Source organism: Pleurodeles waltl, chromosome 5, assembly GCF_031143425.1.
Source record: "Pleurodeles waltl isolate 20211129_DDA chromosome 5, aPleWal1.hap1.20221129, whole genome shotgun sequence".
Taxonomy (NCBI): domain Eukaryota; kingdom Metazoa; phylum Chordata; class Amphibia; order Caudata; family Salamandridae; genus Pleurodeles; species Pleurodeles waltl.
In genome coordinates, this window is record NC_090444.1 from 1,648,095,640 (window position 1) to 1,648,114,519 (window position 18,880).

The 18,880-nt window shown below is 46.2% G+C and overlaps 1 protein-coding gene across 1 annotated transcript in view; it reads left to right on the forward strand.

Annotated features, from left to right (window-relative positions):
- The window catches only part of GEN1 (GEN1 Holliday junction 5' flap endonuclease), a 172,255-nt gene that overhangs the window by 138,819 nt on the left and 14,556 nt on the right, over nt 1-18,880 (forward strand). Inside the window, exon 13 of the mRNA XM_069235973.1 lies at nt 14,616-14,759. Coding sequence (XP_069092074.1) covers nt 14,616-14,759 — 144 coding nt within the window. The remainder of the gene's footprint in view (nt 1-14,615; nt 14,760-18,880) is intronic.

Below are 18,880 nucleotides of genomic sequence, written 5' to 3' on the forward strand. Positions count from 1 at the left end.
TATTAATTATCAAATGTATTTTTTTTATTGTGAATCACTTTTACAGTGTTCCACTCGCTCCTTTAGCCCAGCAAGAGGGCACTTCAGTGCATATTTTACAATTCTCAATAGATTGTTATTGAGATTTTGCAATATGTAAAACAACAAATCTACGTATTCTAAAATAAACCCTCAACCACTTGCTCGCCATCCACTATTCTACTGTTCCTCCATTTTTATCAATGTAAGTTTTTATCAATCCTCCAATAAAGGTTCATGAGCACTTTCACCTGGACCTGCAAAATATTTTTTCCGGGTTAACTGTAATCTCTTCTCTTCAGACTTTTATACTATTTTGATAATTGACCTCCCAAAGTATGTGAAGTGTTTCTCAGCATCCTCAATCATTTAAAGTAGGTAAGGTCCAAACATTCTTTGGATATTTATTGTATTAGTGGCATCTAAAGACCCAAAAGATTTCCAGTCTTCAGCCAGTACAAACACTCTCTTTACGGTTCCCAAAGGGGGAGCCACAGTCCGTGCAGTCCGCTTTATATGGTAGTGGTGAGAAATTGCGTTGTTGGGTGGCGGAAGTGAAATCCACCTCAAGCAACACAGTCCTTCACCGGGTGAACCACAAAAAACTCACTAAATTAACCTGCACGTAAACATTTGGTAACTTGGCACAAAAGCAGTCAGGCTTACCTTTGAGGCAATGTGTAAGGTATTTATGCAGCACTTAAACTGTAGTATAGTTAGTGAAAAAAAGCACATGCAAAGGCAAAGACCCAACCACAGACATCTAGTCGCACAAGACTGGGGCAAAGTCAAACGTTATGGCCGACTGCGATGGAGGACGGTTCAGATACACAAAGTGGATTGGGCCCTGTCTCCCCTTACCTTCGGCCTTAGAAGAATTTTTGAGAGAAAATGTCTGAAAAGGTAAAATTGAGCTGGCAGGGCAGGCAGCAGTGTCCGAGGAACACGTGTCATCATCTGGGAGCAGCTGGATGAACTTGGACGAACTTGGGGTGAAGATACCTACATTTGGACTTGGCCTCTTTTATGGAAGTTAGAAATCTCCAGTAGGACAAAGCTGCATGTTGTAGCCAACAAGGGCTCAAAACCCCCTCCAGATTCCCTTAATTTCTGCCTCTAGCTAAGATATCTTTGCACTGAAAGGGCCTGTGCGAGTTTCTAGGGTGGCCTGTGATCCACTTACCCAGGATGAACATCAAAAGTGTTGTCTGTGTGAAGAAGGTTGTCAATCTCTCCTCTATAGCTATTGCATCCCAGCAAGCTGATAAGGCTGGACTGGCTTTAAGATAACACCCTGGGGCCTTAACAGAGGTGGTTTACAGTTTCTGCTTGCTCGATCTGGTCTCTTAGGAAGTCAGATATTTCCTCGTTGCCTTCTACTTGTCTTTACCCAGCTAAGACACAGTTCTCATTATTTTGAAAAGGGCAGGCCTCATATCGAATGATGTCAAATGCAAAAATCAACATATTAATCTTGGTGCATCTTTCAAACTATAGTAAAGCAAATGTTATATGGTATAGATATGCAAACAATACGGAATACAGTGTATGTTTATACATGATACATGTGTAATGAAGATACAGCCTAAATGAAATGCAATGATGGATACATAAACAGAGAATGCAAATAATATGTCAGGGGGACTGATAGAGATACTACTTTGTGGAACTGTTGTAGGATGCGAAGATATATATTCAGAGATCTAGTACGTAGGGCTGAAATATAGAAAGAAACTGAATCATACTTTAAAGAGAACTTAGACTCCAGTACCTCCCCAGAGACTAATTGGGATGCTTTTAAGCTAACACAGCTATAGCTGGGAGGACAAGGGACTGAAGCATGGTTGAGAACAAATAGCTTTTAGACTTAAACTCTGAAAAAAACTACTCTAATTGCCCCCTTCAGTTGAAATCGCTGTTGCTTTGCTATGAAAGGGGGGGGGGGGGTGCAATTGAAAAGTGTACATAACAACAAAATGGAGACTGCTCTTTTGAAATGGTGCCAAAAATGTATGTATGGAGTGATAAAAGGGGCACCCAGCTGACTGGGAGACAGCGATTTTACACAGTGAAGATTCATATGGTACTCGTTTAGATGATCCCATTGTCTTTGGCTGTGAAGGAACATGATAAATAGGAAATATTTAGTGTTTTATTTCTCCCTGTGTATCATATGTCCAGAATCAGAAGGAAGAAACACAAAGATACTTACTTGAGTGTCCAATGCTCATGAAACCATAAGATGTTGATTAAAATTTGACCAGACCCAAGAGGTAGTGACAGTCCTAGGGTCTTAAAACATGACGTGCCCACTCAGAATCCCTGTGCCAAGCATTTTTCTTGTTAGATTTCATTAAACCTTTTTTCACAACTGATAAAGCCATTGATGGCATTGTTCAGTTCTTTTACACAAACCTCTGTAATAAGCCTGAAGAGATGTTCCTCTTATAGCTCTGTCGCATTTTCCCAAAACTAATGTCAAAACCTTCACTAAAGCCGAATGGAACAGATTAGAGGATTACTGCCATTATTTAGTGTTAATGGACCAGGTGGGTTTTGTGATTAATCTAGAAGGATGCAATAACTTTAGACAGGTCTCACACCTGATAGAGAAAGCAACTAGAACTGATATCAGGTGGGAACTGGATGAGGTAAGGAACAGACGTAGGTGCTGGAGGGGCAGGGAATAGCTGATAATTTTTGTTTTGGGTGAGTTCAGCGTAAGTGATCTCGTATCCCTCCAACGGCTGAGTGTTTTGAGGCAATCAGAAATCTGTTGTAGATCTGAGATGGGAAGAGAAACAAATGTTTGGATGTAGTTGTCATAGGGAAAAGGATGTTTTGATTTGACGAGGTAATGAGGATTATTGTGAGAAGAGAAGCTAGCCTAGGACTCAGTCTGATAGGACTCTTATAGAGTTGAGGGATAAGGATTAAGGAGAAACACTGAGATACCAGGGAGCAAAAATTGGAGCGATTGAATAGAAACCAGTTTGCATGCCAGGACTGTGATGCTACAGTTGGGTGGTGTGGACAGTAGGTGAAGTTATAAAGCATGTCTGTGTGGTGGCAGCAACAATAACTTGAGGGACACCAAGGTCAGGAAGGACTCTTATGACTCTAGGAACCTGAGCAAGATAGTTCCACCTTACAAGGTGGGAGATGAACGCCAGAAGTAGTTCACTGCCTTAGAGAGGACCTGTAAAGTACAGAGGGTCCCTCATAGACAGTGGGCAGCATTCTTGTGGCTCTCCTACTCTGACACTGGCAGAGACAAACGCCTCACTGCTAGAGAGAAGAAGAGGCAGATGATTACCAAGCACTTAAGAATGCACTCTTGGTTGGGTTTTGGCTGACCACAGAACAGTATAGAATTAAATTCAGGGAGACTAAAAAAGGAGTCCTCTTAAGATCGGATAGATGTTGTGGACTGCTCTGTTAAAGCTCTGGAAGGCTGGTTGCATGGAAACAAAGTAAGTAACTATTCAGGCTTGTACAGTCTCGTTTTAAGTGAGCACATTTTTTATATTTGCATTTCTGATCACCTGCATCAGTACCTGGTGGACTCTTATCTGATCTTTCACCAAGAATTAGGAAATAAGGCAGAGAAGTGGCTCTGCACCAGGGTAGGTAGGAAAGCTCCCAATGGGGGTGACCACAAAAAGAAAGATTCAGGTAAGAATCAGGACAAGGGTGCGGACAAACAAAAAGAAAAAGATTCTTCATCAGCCCCACAAAACTCCTCTAGGGGTGGGTCCAAGTTCCCTTCCTCCGCCTACTAAAAGCCTTGGTGCTACATGTGTAAACAAAAAGGTCAAAGGGCAGGTGACAACACTTGTCCTAAAAAGCACCAAGCCCCCTACCACCAATACTACTACTACTAATACTACTACTACTACTACTACTACTACTACTTCTTTTTCCCCTAGTGCCCCTAGCAGTAGCAACAATAGTGGTAGCAGTAGTGAGTCCACAAGTGTAGCTGGGCTCACCTTGGGGACTGTAGTGGGCTCTGGGCTAGTCATAGAGACCACCACTGAGGCTGTTTTGGTCTCTAAGGGTGGCATTGACCTTGCCACCCTAGCGGCTTGTCTTCGGAACATGGATAAGTACAGACAGCATCTCTTGATAGATGGTGTTGAAGCTCAGGCCTACAGGGACACAGGTGCCAGTGTCACAATGGTGACTGAAAAACGGGTGTTACCTGAACAACACCTACTTGGTCACACATACCAAGTGACTGATGCTCACAACAGCACTCAGTGCCACCCTGTGCCAGTTATTGATTTCAGCTGGGGTGGTTACTGGCCCAAAAAAGGTTGTAGTGTCCTGTGATCTATCTGTAGAATGTCTGCAAGGTAATGACTTGGAGACCTCAGGTTGTACTGAAGTGGAATTGGAGTCCCATGCAGCAATGTTGGGCATTCCTGGGTATATCTTTGCCCTGACCAGAGCACAGGCAAAGAAACAAAGGGAACAGGGAGCCCTGGAGCCTGGAACAAGGCCCAGGAGGCTCCCAAACAAAAGAGCAGAAAGGGTAAAAAGGTACCCCCTGCTCCAGCTTCCAATGAGGATTCAACTCCGGGGGGAGAAGAATCTATTCCTTGGGTAGAACCTACACCAGAGGAGCTTAAAGCTGATACAGTGGAGCTCTTAGGTGCAGGGGGCCCACCAGGGAAGATCTCAGTTTGGAACAATAATCCTGTCCTACACTGGAAAGGTTAAGGCAGCAAGCTGCAGCACAGGAAGCAGGGGGTGTCAGGGATACCCATAGGGTCTACTGGGACAACAGCCTCCTTTATTCAGAAGCAATGGACCCTAAACCTGGTGCCACAAGGCGATTAGTAATCCCTCTGAAATTTAGGGAGTTCCTGTTAACTTTAGCCAATGACTTTCCCCTTGCAGGGCATCTGGGACAAAGTAAGACTTTGGACAGACCTGTCCCTCACTTTCACTAGTCCCACAGGTCTGAAGAAACCAGGGAGTTTTGTTGCTCCTGTGTGACCTGTCGAGCCAGTAGCAAGACAGGTGGCACCCCAAAGGCCCCCTTAATTCCACTACCAGTGGTTGGGGTCCCCTTTGAGAGAGTTGGGGTAGATATTGTTGGCCCCCTGGGCCCACCAACAGCCTCTGGGAACAGGCGTATACTGGTGGTGGTGGACAATGCCACCAGGTACCCTGAGGCAATTCTTCTTAGGACCACTACAGCCCCTGCAGTGGCTAAGGCCCTCCTGGGAATCTTCCCCAAAGTGGGTTTTTCCTAAAGAGGTGGTATCAGACAGCAGTGCAAACTCTGTCTGCATACCTTAAAGCCATGTGGAAGGATTGTGCTGTCACTTACAAATTCACCACCCCTTATCATACACAAACAAATGGGCTGGTTGAGAGATTCAACAAAACGCTCAAAGGCATGATAATGGGACTCTCAGAAGGAGCTGTGATGTCCTATTGCCTTGCATCCTCCGCCTATAGGGAGGTTCCTCAAAAGGGAGTGGGATACAGCCCCTTTGAACTTTTGCTTGGGCACCCTGGTAGGGGTCCACTGGCCCTTGTGAAAGAAGGCTAGGAGCAACCTCTCAAGCCTCAAAAACAGGACATTGTGGATTATGTATTGGGCCTAAGATCCAGAATGGGCAAATACATGACGAGGGCATCCAAAAATCTTGAGGCCAGCCAAGAACTGCAGAAGCAGTGGTATGACCAGAAGGCTATGCTGACTGTTTATCAGCCAGGGCATAAGGTGTGGATCCTGGAGCCTGTTGCTCCCAGGGCACTCCAAGACAAGTGGAGTGGCCCACACACTATTGTAGAGAGAAAAGGCAAGGTCACCTACCTGGTTGACCTGGGCACTCCCAGAAACCCCAACAGGGTGCTTCATGTGAATCGCCTCAAACCTTATTATAACAGGGCTAACATGACTTTGCTCATGGCCACTGATGAAGGTCAGGAAGAAGACAGTGCCCCTCTCCCTGACCTCTTCTCTCATAATACAATTGATGGCTCTGTGGAGGGTGTTGCCCATGCTGGCTGCTTCTGAGCAACAAAAGGAAGAGTCAGTTCTCTGAACTGTTCTCCTTGACACCTGGTCAAACAACATGGTGTGAACACACCATTGACACAGGTGACAGAGTGCCTGTCAAAAGTAAAATATACAGGCAGCCTGATCATGTCAGGGAGTGCATCAAAGCAGAGGTGCAAAAGATGCTTGACCTAGGAGTTATCGAGCCTTCAGACAGCCCTTGGGCTAGTCCTATAGTCCTAGTACCAAAACCCCACTCTCAAAATGGCAAAAGAGATGTGAGGTTCTGTGTGGACTACAGAGGCCTCCATACAGTTACCAAAACTGATGCTCATCCAATCCGTGGGGCAGATGAGCTAATAGATACATACTCTGGCTTCTATCCCTTTACAGCAGTGGTTCCCAAACTTTTTTGACTCGTAACTCCCCTGACCTATTGGCTGTTGGCTGCGGCTCCCCATTATGTTACTTTTTATTTGGCAGGTGGGAGGAATGTAAGCTCGACCTCAGTAGTACTTCCATTTTTCTCCCTGAAAATAATTGAGATGAGGCCAATGAAGGTATTGTAATCATAGGTGTAACAAAATTAAATCTAAAAGTTGTTTTATAAAACACTTTGGTTATGTCAGAAACAATGCTCTTTGGGGTCGGCAAATGGAATTGTTTTTAAACTATTAGCTAACACAACCTTCTTCTAAAGTAGCAAGGAAAAAATACAAATGTTGTCCTAAATTATTGATTTCTACTGATCACTTTTTCTTTCTTGAGAAGTATATCAGACAAAAGAAAATGAAATTCCTATTTTCCTTGCTTAAACTGCTGTTGTTATTTTGCCCTGTGACCTGCCTTTCATCATGGCTGCTGGCCCTTGCAGCACACATTGTGATTTCAGAAACCTATTGTAAAAATATGTTAACGCTGAACAGTTCACACGTGACTAGAGATGTCACCAGTCGGCTGTAAAAGGCAACTTAAGAGTCTGGCTTCTTCAAAGGCATTGCAGGATGTTATTTATTATAAAGATTTATGGTGATTAGTGTGCAAAAAAAAAAGCTGACTGCATCTATTTATGCATCTAAAAACATACTGCAATTGTAAACGTGGGTGAACTTGTTCCCTAAAAAAAAAGGTACTTTGTTTATTTTCCTTCTTTTCTCATATTTACCCATGCAGGATCATTTTGTGTACTTTATTTTGAATAGTGGTGACTACAATAAAACGTCAGATTTTGGACAAAATTAACCTGTTGCAGTTTATCTGGACAACGAGAAAAAGTGGTACCCTGAAAGCATTTAAATGTTATGCTCAAGAAGCAGGGGGCATTTCACAGCATGGGAACATGACAGAAATCAGTGAATATTTTATTGGAAAAACCCATTTTTTATATTGGGCTCAGGAACGTGACAAATCGTCAGATGTGTGTGGGAAGAACTGAGAGAACAATATGGACTGTCTGCAGTTGTTCCCAAACTGTGCCTGGTGCAGTCAATCAATCAATCAAATAGTTTCTTAAGCGCACTACTCACCCATTAGGGTCTCAAGGTGCTGGGAGGGTGTGGGGGGGGGGGGAGCCGGTTACTGCTCAAAAAGCCATGTTTTAAGGTGCTTTCTGAAGGCTAGGAGGTCCTGGGTCTTGCATAGGTTGGTGGGGAGGGAGTTCCATGTCTTGGCGGAGAGGTGGGAGAAGGATCGACCAGCGGATGTGGTGCGTTGGATGCGGGGGACTGTAGCGAGGGTGAGGTTGGCGGAGAGGAGCTGTTGAGTTGGTATGTGGAAGTTTACTCGTTCGTTGACGTAGGCCGGTCCAGGGTCATGCAGGGCTTTGTGAGCGAGGATGAGGACTTTGAAAATGATCCTTTTGTTGATGGGCAGCCAGTGTAGGGATCTGAGGTGGGTGGACATGTGTTCGTGGCGAGGGAGGTTGAGGATGAGACGTGCAGCTGTGTTCTGAATTCGCTGGAGTTTTCTTTGAAGCTTGGCTGTGGTCCCTGCGTAGAGGGCGTTGCCGTAGTCCAGTCTGCTGCTGAAGAGGGCGTGGGTGACTGTTCTTCTTGTTTCTAACGGAATCCATTTGAAAGTCTGGAGTAGCATGCGAAGGGTGTTGAAGCAGGAGGATAATATGGCGTTGATTTGCTGGGTCATGGAGAGAGATGAGTCTAGAACGATGCCAAGTTTGCGTGTGTGGGTGGTGGGTGTTGGGGGTGGTCTGAGGGTGGTGGGCCACAAGGAGTCATTCCATGCTGTCTTGTTGGGGCCGAAGATGATGATCTCTGTTTTGTTTGAGTTTTATTTGAGCTGGCTTGCCGTCATCCATTTGGCGACGTCGAGGAGTCCGGCGTGCAGGTTAATCTTGGCGGTGGCTGGGTTCCTGGTGAGGGAGATGATGAGCTGGGTGTCGTCTGCATATGAGATGATGGTGATGCCGTGGGGGCGGAGGATGTTGGCGAGAGGAGCCATGTAGATGTTGAAGAGGGTGGGGCTGAGGGAGGATCCTTGGGGGACCCCACAGATGATCTTGGTGGTTGTAGACCGGAAAGGGGGGAGGTGAACTCTTTGGGTTCTTTCGGTGAGGAAGTAGGTGAGCCAGTCCAGGGCCTTGTGTCGAATTCTGGCGTCGAAAAGGCGTGCGCTGAGGGTTTGGTGGCATACAGTGTCGAAAGCTGCAGAGAGGTCTAGAAGGATGAAGGCGACGGTCTCGCCCTTGTCCACTCAGGTCCTGATGTCGTCTGTGCAGGCGATGAGGTGCAGTGTGCTGTTTGCGGCACCTCTGGCTAGTTTTCACGGCGCACTGGGGTGCTGCAGCGCACCGTTTGGGAACCACTGCTTTACAGTGATGCCCTTTGGATTGAAGAATGCCACTGCCACATTTCATAGGTTGGTGAACAAAGTTCTCCAAGGACTGGAAAGATTCAGTGCAGCTTATCTTGACGCCATAGCTGTCTTTAGCTCCACCTGGGAGGATCACCTGGTCCACCTTGGAAATGTATTGGAGGCTCTGCAAAGAGCAACCCTCACTATCAAGGCACACAGATAGCGCAGGGCAAAATGATTTATGTGGGCCACCTAGTAGGTGGAGGCCAGATCCAGCCACTCCAGGGCAAAATCCAACCTATCCTGGATTGGACTGCCCCTTCAACCCAAGCCCAAGTCAGAGTCTTCCTAGGCATGACATGGTACTATAGGAGGTTCATTAAGAACTCTGTCTCCATTGTAGCCCTCTTAAATGTCCTTACATCCAAAAGGATGCCCAATAAAGTTTTATGAACAACTAGGTGCCAAAAGCTTTTAATGACCCACCCCCAGGGAAAAGCGTTGGTCAGCCATTGAGAGGGAGGTCTTTGCTGTGGTCTGGGCCTTGAAGAAGCTGAGGCCATACTTGTTAGGCACTCACTTCATTGTTCAGACAGACCACAAGCCCCACCTATGGCTTAAGCAAATGAAAGGGGAGAATCATAAATTGTTGAGATGGTCCATTTCACCTACACGGAATGGACTATACAGTGGAACATAGACCTGGGAGTAACCACTCCAAAGCAGATGGACACTCCGGATATTTCCACTTAGACAATGAAGACTCAACTGGGCAAGGTTTGTCTTATTGGCTTTCTTTGGGGGGGTTTATGCAGGAAAGTCAATCTTTTTGTCATGGTTACCCCCTACTTTGCGCCTGCTATCACTGCTTAGACTGTTTTCACCGGGACCCTGCTCACCAGGACCCCAGTGATTGTGCTCTCTCCCTCCATATTTGGTTGCCTAGGACCTTTACACACTCTGTTATTGGCATATTGGTGTCCCCTTAGAAGTCCTTGTATATAGTACTTAGGAACCCAGGGCACTGGGACAACAGGGATTCCCCATGGGCTGCAGCACCTATTGTGCCACCCGTCTGCAGGCCTGCCATTGCAGCCTGCGTGAAAAGGTGCATGCACCCTTTCACCACAGGTCACTGTAAGTCACCTCTATGGTAAGCCCTCCTAGCCCAGAGGGTAGGGTACAGGTCCCTGTGTGTGAGGGCACCCGTGCTTGAGCAGAGGTGCACCTGTAAACTTCAGCTCCATTGCTCTAGACTTCATAAGTGCAGGGAAGCCATTTTACCCGTGTACTGTACACAGGTCACTCACTACCTGTGGTCCAGCTACATAATGGTAACTCTGAACCAGGGCATGTTTGGTATCAACCATGTCTGAATCATACCACAGTACTGTTGCCGGAGTTAGTTGTAAGATTCCATGCACTATGGGGGCTCCTTAGTGGACCCCCAGTATTGCTCCTACCAGTCTTCTGGGGCTTTCCAGGTAGCCTGTGTTGCTGCCACCCCTCAGACAGGTTTCTTCCTTCCTGATGCTTGACCAGCTCAGGCAGTGGAAGGCAGAACAAAGGATTTCCTCTGGGAGAGGGAGGCAACACCCTCTCCCTTGGAAGTTGGTGTTACAAGGCTTGGGAGGAGTAGCCGCCCCAAGCCACCAATTTGCTTTGAAGAGCACATTTGGTGTCCTCCTTGAATAAACTGGTTTGTACAGTGCAGGGATCCCCAGTCCCTTCTCTGGTGCTAAACCGGACAAAGGAAAGGGGAGTAACTACTCCCCTGTACATCACCACCCCAAGGGTGGTGCCCAGAGCTCCTCCAGGTGGCCACTCGATTCTGTCATCTTGAAACCAAGATGTGCAAATGTCCCTGGGAGCACCTGAGTGGCCAGGTCAGGCAGGTGACATCAGAGACCCCTCCTGATAGGTGGTCACCTTGCTATGTGACCAAACCCCCTTTTAGGACTATTTAGGGACTCCCTTGCAGGTGGGTCCCCAGATTCGACGTGCAAGATTCCACAAGGACTCCCCTGCATCACTTACTTCTACTTCTGGCTACTGGAACTGCAACTGGACTCCTCAGGAACCAACAAGACTGCAATGACTTTGCTTTGCAACATCGTTTCTCTGGTTCCTTCCAGCAACTGCAACATTTCCCCGGCTGTGCATCCTCTGGGGTCAGCGAGACTTTAGCCTGCACCAATAAGCAAGACAGAATCTCCATTGGAGTGAAGATGTCACTGACCTACATCTGCAGGCACCTACAGCAATGACATCCGGCTGCGTAGATCTTTACTCTTCTGGAACTGCGTGGATCCTGCATGGGGTCTGGAATGGTCCCCTTGGTCCTCTCTGCCAGCTGTCCAACTTGGGAGACAGTGAGCTCTTGCCTGTCCTTGGAGGACGGTACCCCTATGCACTACAAATCTTAGGAACTACACTTCCTGTTTTGAAACCACCTTTCTGCATCTGGCTATGACCATTCCTCGCTCACTTTTCAGATGTGCTCACCTGCATCTCCTCGACTAACTCGCAAAACACATAAGACAGCTGGCTGCATGATGGTGATTATTTTTGGTCATCTCTCACACTTGGTTGGACTGTTCAAGACCGATTTAAAAATGAATTTGATTCTTGATTTCTCCTTGCCGTGAACAACACCATTGGTGTAAAGTATAATGTGTTGTTACTACATGTATTGTGGGCTTTTTGACTGCCTGTGTTTTTGTTTGAACAGAAACAGTGACATGAAGGGTTCTGTGGTATTGCTGCGCTAACTAGGTACTCCATCTGCACCGCAGGCCGCGCATCCTCGGGCTGCAGCAATCCCCCCTAGTCCTTTCTAGAAATGCTTCTGTGCCACACCTGGCTAACTCTGATTTGACCATCACCCCAGCTTATCTTACAGACATGATCATTGTCTCTGGTGGATATTGGTGCACCAGCACCCGGGACACAATCAGACTGCACACTAAGAAATGTAAAAAAGAAACAGCACGACAGTTAGCCTTTTCCATCTCTGCACCAAGGATCTGGAACAACATCCCTGTACCCATGAGGACGTCACCAACAATGCTCCAATTTAGGAAAGAGTGGAAGACTCGCCTCTTTAAACAACACATCACAATGCATTAACCATCCTCAACCTAACTACCTCTCTGCTTACTAGTTAACTTTATGCTTGTCGTAGACCATGTACAATGCTCTGCTTCCTTAAGGCCCACCCACAAATGGGTTACTGTTTTTATCAGGAGAAGTGTGTATAACATTTGGTATTATCAATTGAATTTCTCAGCATGTTTGACTCCAAATTTTCAGTCATTGTGCAAGAAAGAACTAATTTTTCAGAATGCCCTCTGAATCATGACTATTATGTGTAACCCCAACTAAGTGTTGTGCAAATAACCAACATTTCTGAACTCTGTACCTTGGACATATTAAAAGAAATGCATAGGTTTCCTTTGTACCCATTTTCGTTTGCTTGATTTTACCATATGAATCAAAGCATAGTTGGTAAACTATGAAAGATCATTATAAACTGCAGCTCACTTGTTGGCTCTCGATATTGCATACTTTAGGACAACCAACAAACACTTTATATTCTTGTGACAAGAAGCATCCGATGGATGCCACATTATATAAATCACCAATAAGTGTAAAAAAGAAATTACACATGAAAACATCATCCATTTCTATTATTTTGAGCGTATTTTAAATATTTTTTTAATTGATTTATTTTGATGATTAGTTTAGTTGATAAAACCAGGAGCAATCTACACAAATAACCCCTTCCTAAATTTGGAATTTAGTTTTCAGAAATGTACCGCTTTCTGGACCTGAAAGTAGTTTGAAACAACAATAATACGAACAATTGACCACCACGTACTAAATTGCAAAAGCAGTGTTGAAAATGAGGGTATTATTATTATTATTTTTTTACAACTTTGTTCCTAAAAGCTAGGAATATGATGATCTTAGCCCAGCAAACCTTTTGTTGGTTTCATTTCAAGACATGAAATATGCTTGCTTGCAAAGCACTTTATCCCATATTCCTAATTTGGCCTGTATATCTTTTGTTGAGAAAAAGTTCTGACTGCCTAAGCCTGAAGTGTCTCAAACATCAAAAAAGTGTTCAGCCTTTAGGTGAGAAAAGCAGAGTCCTGAACACCTGAATTGGTTAGAGGATAAACTTCATAGGTGCTGGGGTCTTTCCCTCTGTGTGCGGCATGACAGTGAGGGCAGAAGCAGATCTAGCAGCTGTCACCGACTGTGCCGCATTGTGCACATATTTATAAAATCTTCCCTGATTATGGATTAGTCTTGCCTTGTCTTTCACCATTGTGTCTCACAACACCATCCAGCCCTTTAAGCCGGAATATAGTAATCCTGTTAGTATGTGGCACTTTTCGAGGTCCCCATACCTCAGCTCCTGAGCTTATTTTCCAGGAAGCTATGGTGTATCCAGTTGCCGGAGGGGTGTGTTGTACTTTATAGACTGATAATTGGCACCGTGGCTGGGGTCCATGCAGTCAGATGTTTTCACATTGATGTAGTCCTGGGTATCTCCCCACCTAAGCTGTGGGACCCTGTTACTCCTTCACTGACATTCGTTGTGTTGTCAGCGGGCCTCCCCACCACCCACCTGGCCAGTAGTCACTCCTGCTCATTCCCTCCACTTCCCCCTTCCTCACCCCCTGGGGTCCAACAGTGTTACTGTTTTCTTCCTGTTATAAATTTGGATCCTCCAATTATTCACTTCCGTTTGGCATCAGTATGGGCTACAGCATCCCTGGAAGCCCACTGCTAATGCAAGTAGTTCTATTCTCTTCAGGAATCTCACCAAGATCACAGCCCACTCCAAGCCCACATACTAGTTTTGTTCTGGGCAGAGAAGGGGAGGGGGAGGGGGAGCCAGAGCATGAGCGGTCAGACCCCTCTGGCACGTGTGTGAGCTTATGCCTCTGCCGCTTCATTCACCCAGTCTGGGACAGGAAAGAAGTCCTTCATGCCTACTGCGGCAGGTCCAGCTCCTTCAGCACATATCCGACCAGCGCTTTACTACTGTTGCTCCACTTTGCCTGGGGCAAGCTGCCAGTCACATTTTACCCAGATTGGCCTAAAGGTCCCGGGTGGGGCCCTTCCTGTCCACCAGATGGTCCACCCAGAAAAAATATTACTGTCAACATCTGTGTCACAGGGTGTTACCAGGGGATTCGCACTGACTTCAGGGTCTCCTTCCTGTGTTCTGGTGCTGAGTCTGACTGCAATCTTGACTTCACCTGTGTCTGTCTCCCTGAGGCATCCTCTACACCTGATTGAGTACCTCAGTGAGGCAAGCAAGGAGCACCAGGGTGGGGATGGATCACACCTCTGCATAGCGCGCCAGGCCTGAGACACCGAACATTTGTGACACTTGCTCTCTTTCCCTGCTCCACCCATAGTAGCATTCACCATCCCTTTGGCCTGCACGAGCATCGGCTCTCATCACGGCCACCACGGTTCAGCAGGGTTCTAGGGCACTCTTCAGCTCCTTGTAACATGACTAACACTCTCCAGGTTGTATGATGCCACTCTGTGTTGGAGATGCAGGCAGGATTTTGCAGTGCTGGATGGTAGCTAAGATAAAGTGGTACCCACAATGTTGGTTGATTGGCCGTGCCCCTTCTTGTAATCTTTGAGCCTACATACCTCCAGAGCTACGTAGTTGTAAAATAAGGTTTCACTTTTAGTGTTTGTGTTTGTTAGTACTTAACCATGTTCTTGTCTTTTACAGAACACTATGTTTTTACGAATGAGCAGGCGTCAGACACTTTTGTAGTATCGATAGAAGAAGAATCGCTTTTCCAAGCTGCATACCCTGACATGGTGTCAATGTACAATAAAGAAAAGTTGGAAGCTGATGAAAAGAAGCTGAAAGGTAAGACTATTTAAAATTATATCCACTCTGCCTAGCAGTTATAGTCCAAAAATATTTTATACATTCAAGGAATTTACATTTACCATAGAGTTGCACAGTTCAACATCAGCTCTTCCCCATTTTTCTTATATTCAGTTGTTGCTAATTTCTTCAGATTGAATTTTTCTTTATTTTCATGAATGTGATTAATTTGATTTCTATAATTTTATGAGCCAAACCACTTTAAAGTACCTATTTCTAGTTGTGTTTTTTTTTTTTTTTTAAGTTTCAAAAGTTTTATTAAGGATATATAAGGCGATACATACAGCATATAAGCAAACTGTTTAGCTTTCAAAACATTGTTCTTGTTCTTTTACCACAATTATTTCCATTGTGAGCATATATGCATGTACTGTCAGGTAAGTAAAATTCCCAGTTGCATAGTTGAGCTTTGTACCCTTATTTTGAAGAAAAGTGGAGAACAGGTGGGGGGGGAGTAAAGGGAGGGGGAGCGAGAATAGGGTTGTGTGGGAGGGGTTAATCTTGGTATAGGGGAGAGACGAAATAGTCACATGAAATGAGGAGGGGGAGAGGAGGGGAAGAAAGGGGAAGAAAGGGGAAGGGTAATCGCGGGGGAATGTAGAAGGAAGAGATTCGAGGTAGGCAGGGGATCTTTGTATCCTGAGGCTAGCTTGTTCAGGCCTGAAAGTAGATCGTTCTGTACTGCTCCGTCTGTAGTAAGTTATTATCTAGGGGTAGATAGTGTGTATGTTAGATATGGTGAGGTCGGTTAGGGAGTGTCTACGTCTTATGTGAGTTGATTACTCAGTCCTTGTTTGTGTTAGGAAGCGACTTGTATTACTATGTTGGGTAGTTCAGGGTCTCGTGTATATGGCAAAATTAGAGGCCTGTGAATTGATAGAGAGAGGGAAAAAAGAGAGAAAGGGGAGAGGATAGCGTAGCTAGGGAGAGAGAGAGGGGACAGTAGGAGATTAAGTGTGTTTCCGGAGTCTAGGATTCTCAGAGGGTGATTGGGAATTGATATTCCCTAATCATTGATCATTGAACATTGATCATCGATCATCCGTTGGTCATCCACCAGCCGCTTCATGGTCTCTTCAAGAATGGGCGCCAGACCTCCTCAAATTGTTCTGCTTGGTCCTGTAGGTTATAAATCACTCGTTCATGGGTAGCCGTTTGGTACATGGCCGTCATCCATTCTATGGGTGTGGGGGCAATGCTAGATCTCCAATGCCGGAGTATGCATATTTTGGCAGTGGCAAGCGCCGTATGGATTAATCGTTTATGTGCCCGCGATAGGGAGGGATACGGACGAATGTCATGTAGAATGATAAATGCTGGTGGGGTCGGTTTTGGTATCTGTATGAAGTCCGATAAGGCGAGGCGTACCGCGTCCCATAGTGACTGTACCGTTGGGCAGTGGCATAAAATATGAAGTTGGTCACAATATGGCTCTGTGCACCTCCAACAGTTCGCGTGAGGTATCAGCCCTGCCCTCAAGAGCTTAACGGGGGTCCAGTACCACCCCTGAAGGATTTTAAATAGGCAAAATTTCAGGCGTGCTTCACGTACGCCCCTATCGAGGGCTTCTAGTACGTCTGGCCATTCTTCGTCCGTGTAGGTTATCTCTAGAATATCCTGCCACTTTAAGCGTAGTCGTTCAAGTAAAGGCTGAGAGTAAAGGTGGTTAGTTAATTCGGCATAGAGGCCAGCCAAGACGCCTTTTTGTCGGCCCCATTTCTGAAGATAGGTGACGATGGGTGAGGTTTTGAGCATCCACGGGGGGTTCCTAATGTTCTCCGCATACAGTGTTTGAGCTGTAGATATCGCCACTCCTGGTTACTTTGGATGCCGAATTCGTCCTGGAGGGAGGCGAATGTGCGGAAGCTATCTCCATCTATTATGTGAGATATATTGTGGATACCTGCCTCGGACCATTGGGGCCATCTGAGAATATTCCCTTCTATTTTAATGCTTTTATTCCCTGCTATGGGAGCCTGAGTATGCAGGGAGGGGTGTACTCCTAGTAGTCGATGGGCTCTGCACCACGCTGTGCTTGTAGCCTTGAGGATGGGGTTAGCTAAGGGAACATGGTCGGCATATGTTCCTCCCATCTCCGTATACTGTCCATATAGGAGTTTCTCTGTGATCACCCATTGCGGTGGATCGGCTATATCCGGTAGTGTATATATTAGCTGTGAGAGTTGTAGGGCTAGAAAGTATTGTTCTACCGAGGGTAGTCCTAATCCTCCGTAGGGCCGTCGTGCCAGTATTATTGCAGGTTTCAGTCTTGGGCGTGAGGAGCCCCAGACGAAGGCCCTTATGGATGCGTCTATTAATCGGAGTGAGGAAAGAGGTATCTGTAGGGGGAGCATGCCTAGCACGTATGTGAAGCGTGGTAAGGTGACCATTCTGACCGCCTGTGTACTGCCCCACATGGACAGGACTAGTAGGGACCATTTGGCAAAGTCTTGTTTCATTTTAGATATAAGGGGGTCTATGTTATCCCTGACCATATGTTCTATACCTCTGTTAATGAACGTTCCTAAATATTTAAGGCGGGTCGGGGTCCATTTGAATTGGAGGCCATGTATCGCTGCCCTCGTCGTTATGCGGGATAGTGGTAGTGCCTCACTTTTATCCCAGTTTACCCGATATCCGGATAGGGATGCAAAGTCTTCTATAGTGGAAAGTAATGCTGGGAGCGAGGTTTCTAGATCGGACATTGTTAACAGAATGTCGTCTGCGTAGAGATATATTTTGGATATGCCCCTGGTGATATGGATCCCTTTTATTTGGTGAGAATTTCGTATGGTGGCAGCTAGGGGTTCCATGGCCAATAAAAATAGAAGTGGCGACAAGGGGCATCCCTGGCGTGTGCCCCTTCCGATAGGGAATGGGTCTGACATGATGCCCCCACAGTTAACCTGTGCTGTGGGATGGTCATATAATAAACGCACTTTAGAGATAAATTGTTCCCCCAGGCCAAAATGCTTCATGGTTGTGAATAGGTAGGACCACTCAATGCGGTCGAATGCTTTCTCCGCGTCTAGGGACAGGGCTAGGGCTTCGTCAGGTAATTGTATGGATTCTAACAGTGTATGGCAAAGAGTTCGCATATGATTTCTGGAGGTACGGCCTGGTACAAATCCTACTTGGGTTTTGTGAATCAATGATGGTATCACCTTGCGTAGCCGCGCTGCTAGAACACTGGCTAGGAGTTTGACATCCCCATTCAAAAGGGAGATAGGACGGTAACTGCCGCACAGAAGGGGGTCTCTCCCTGGCTTAGGCAAAATGACAATCGTGGCTTTATTGGATAGAACGCCCAGGGAGCCTTCTTGACATGCTTCCGTCAGTGCTTCATGTACTGCGGTTATTGCCTCTTCCCCAGCCCATTTATAGAATTCCGCAGGGAATCCGTCCTCTCCTGGTGATTTATGGTAGGGGAGGCTTTTTATAACTTGGGTTATCTCTTCTTTGCTTATGTTACCGTCCAAGAGGGCCCTGCCTGCCTCAGACAGACGGGGCAGATTGGCCGCGGTAAGGAATGTCTCCATTTGTGTGTGATCTGTCGTTGTTTCAGGAGTATACAAGTGTCGGTAGTACTTGGCGAACTCGTTTACAATGTCTTGTGGGCGAGTTAGTACTGCTCCTGAAGAAGATGTTATGGCCGCGATGGCAGAGGCTGCCTCTCTTTGTCGGAGCTGCGCCGCTAGGAGGCGACCTGCTTTTTCCCCTTGTTCGTAATGGCGGCCTCTCAATTTTTTCAGTGCGTATTCCGCCTGAGATGTATAGAGTTCATTTTGTGCCATGCGGGCCTGTTCTAAGGCGCGTCGTAGCCTAGGGGATGGTTGGGCGGTATATTGCTTAGTGAGGTCCTGTATCGTGTTCTCTAAGGTGGTTTGGCGGGCTATTCTGTCTTTGTTGGCCAGTGCTGCATCTCGCATCATATTCCCTCTTAGGGTTGCTTTTGCTGCCGCCCATAGGATCCTTTTTGAGGATACAGTGCCTGTATTCTCGGCCATATATGTAGCTACATGAGCTTTTAATTGTTCCTTCCCTTGGGGAGAGCGATATCTGTGTACAGCCAATCGCCATGGTTTACGACCAGAGAAGGA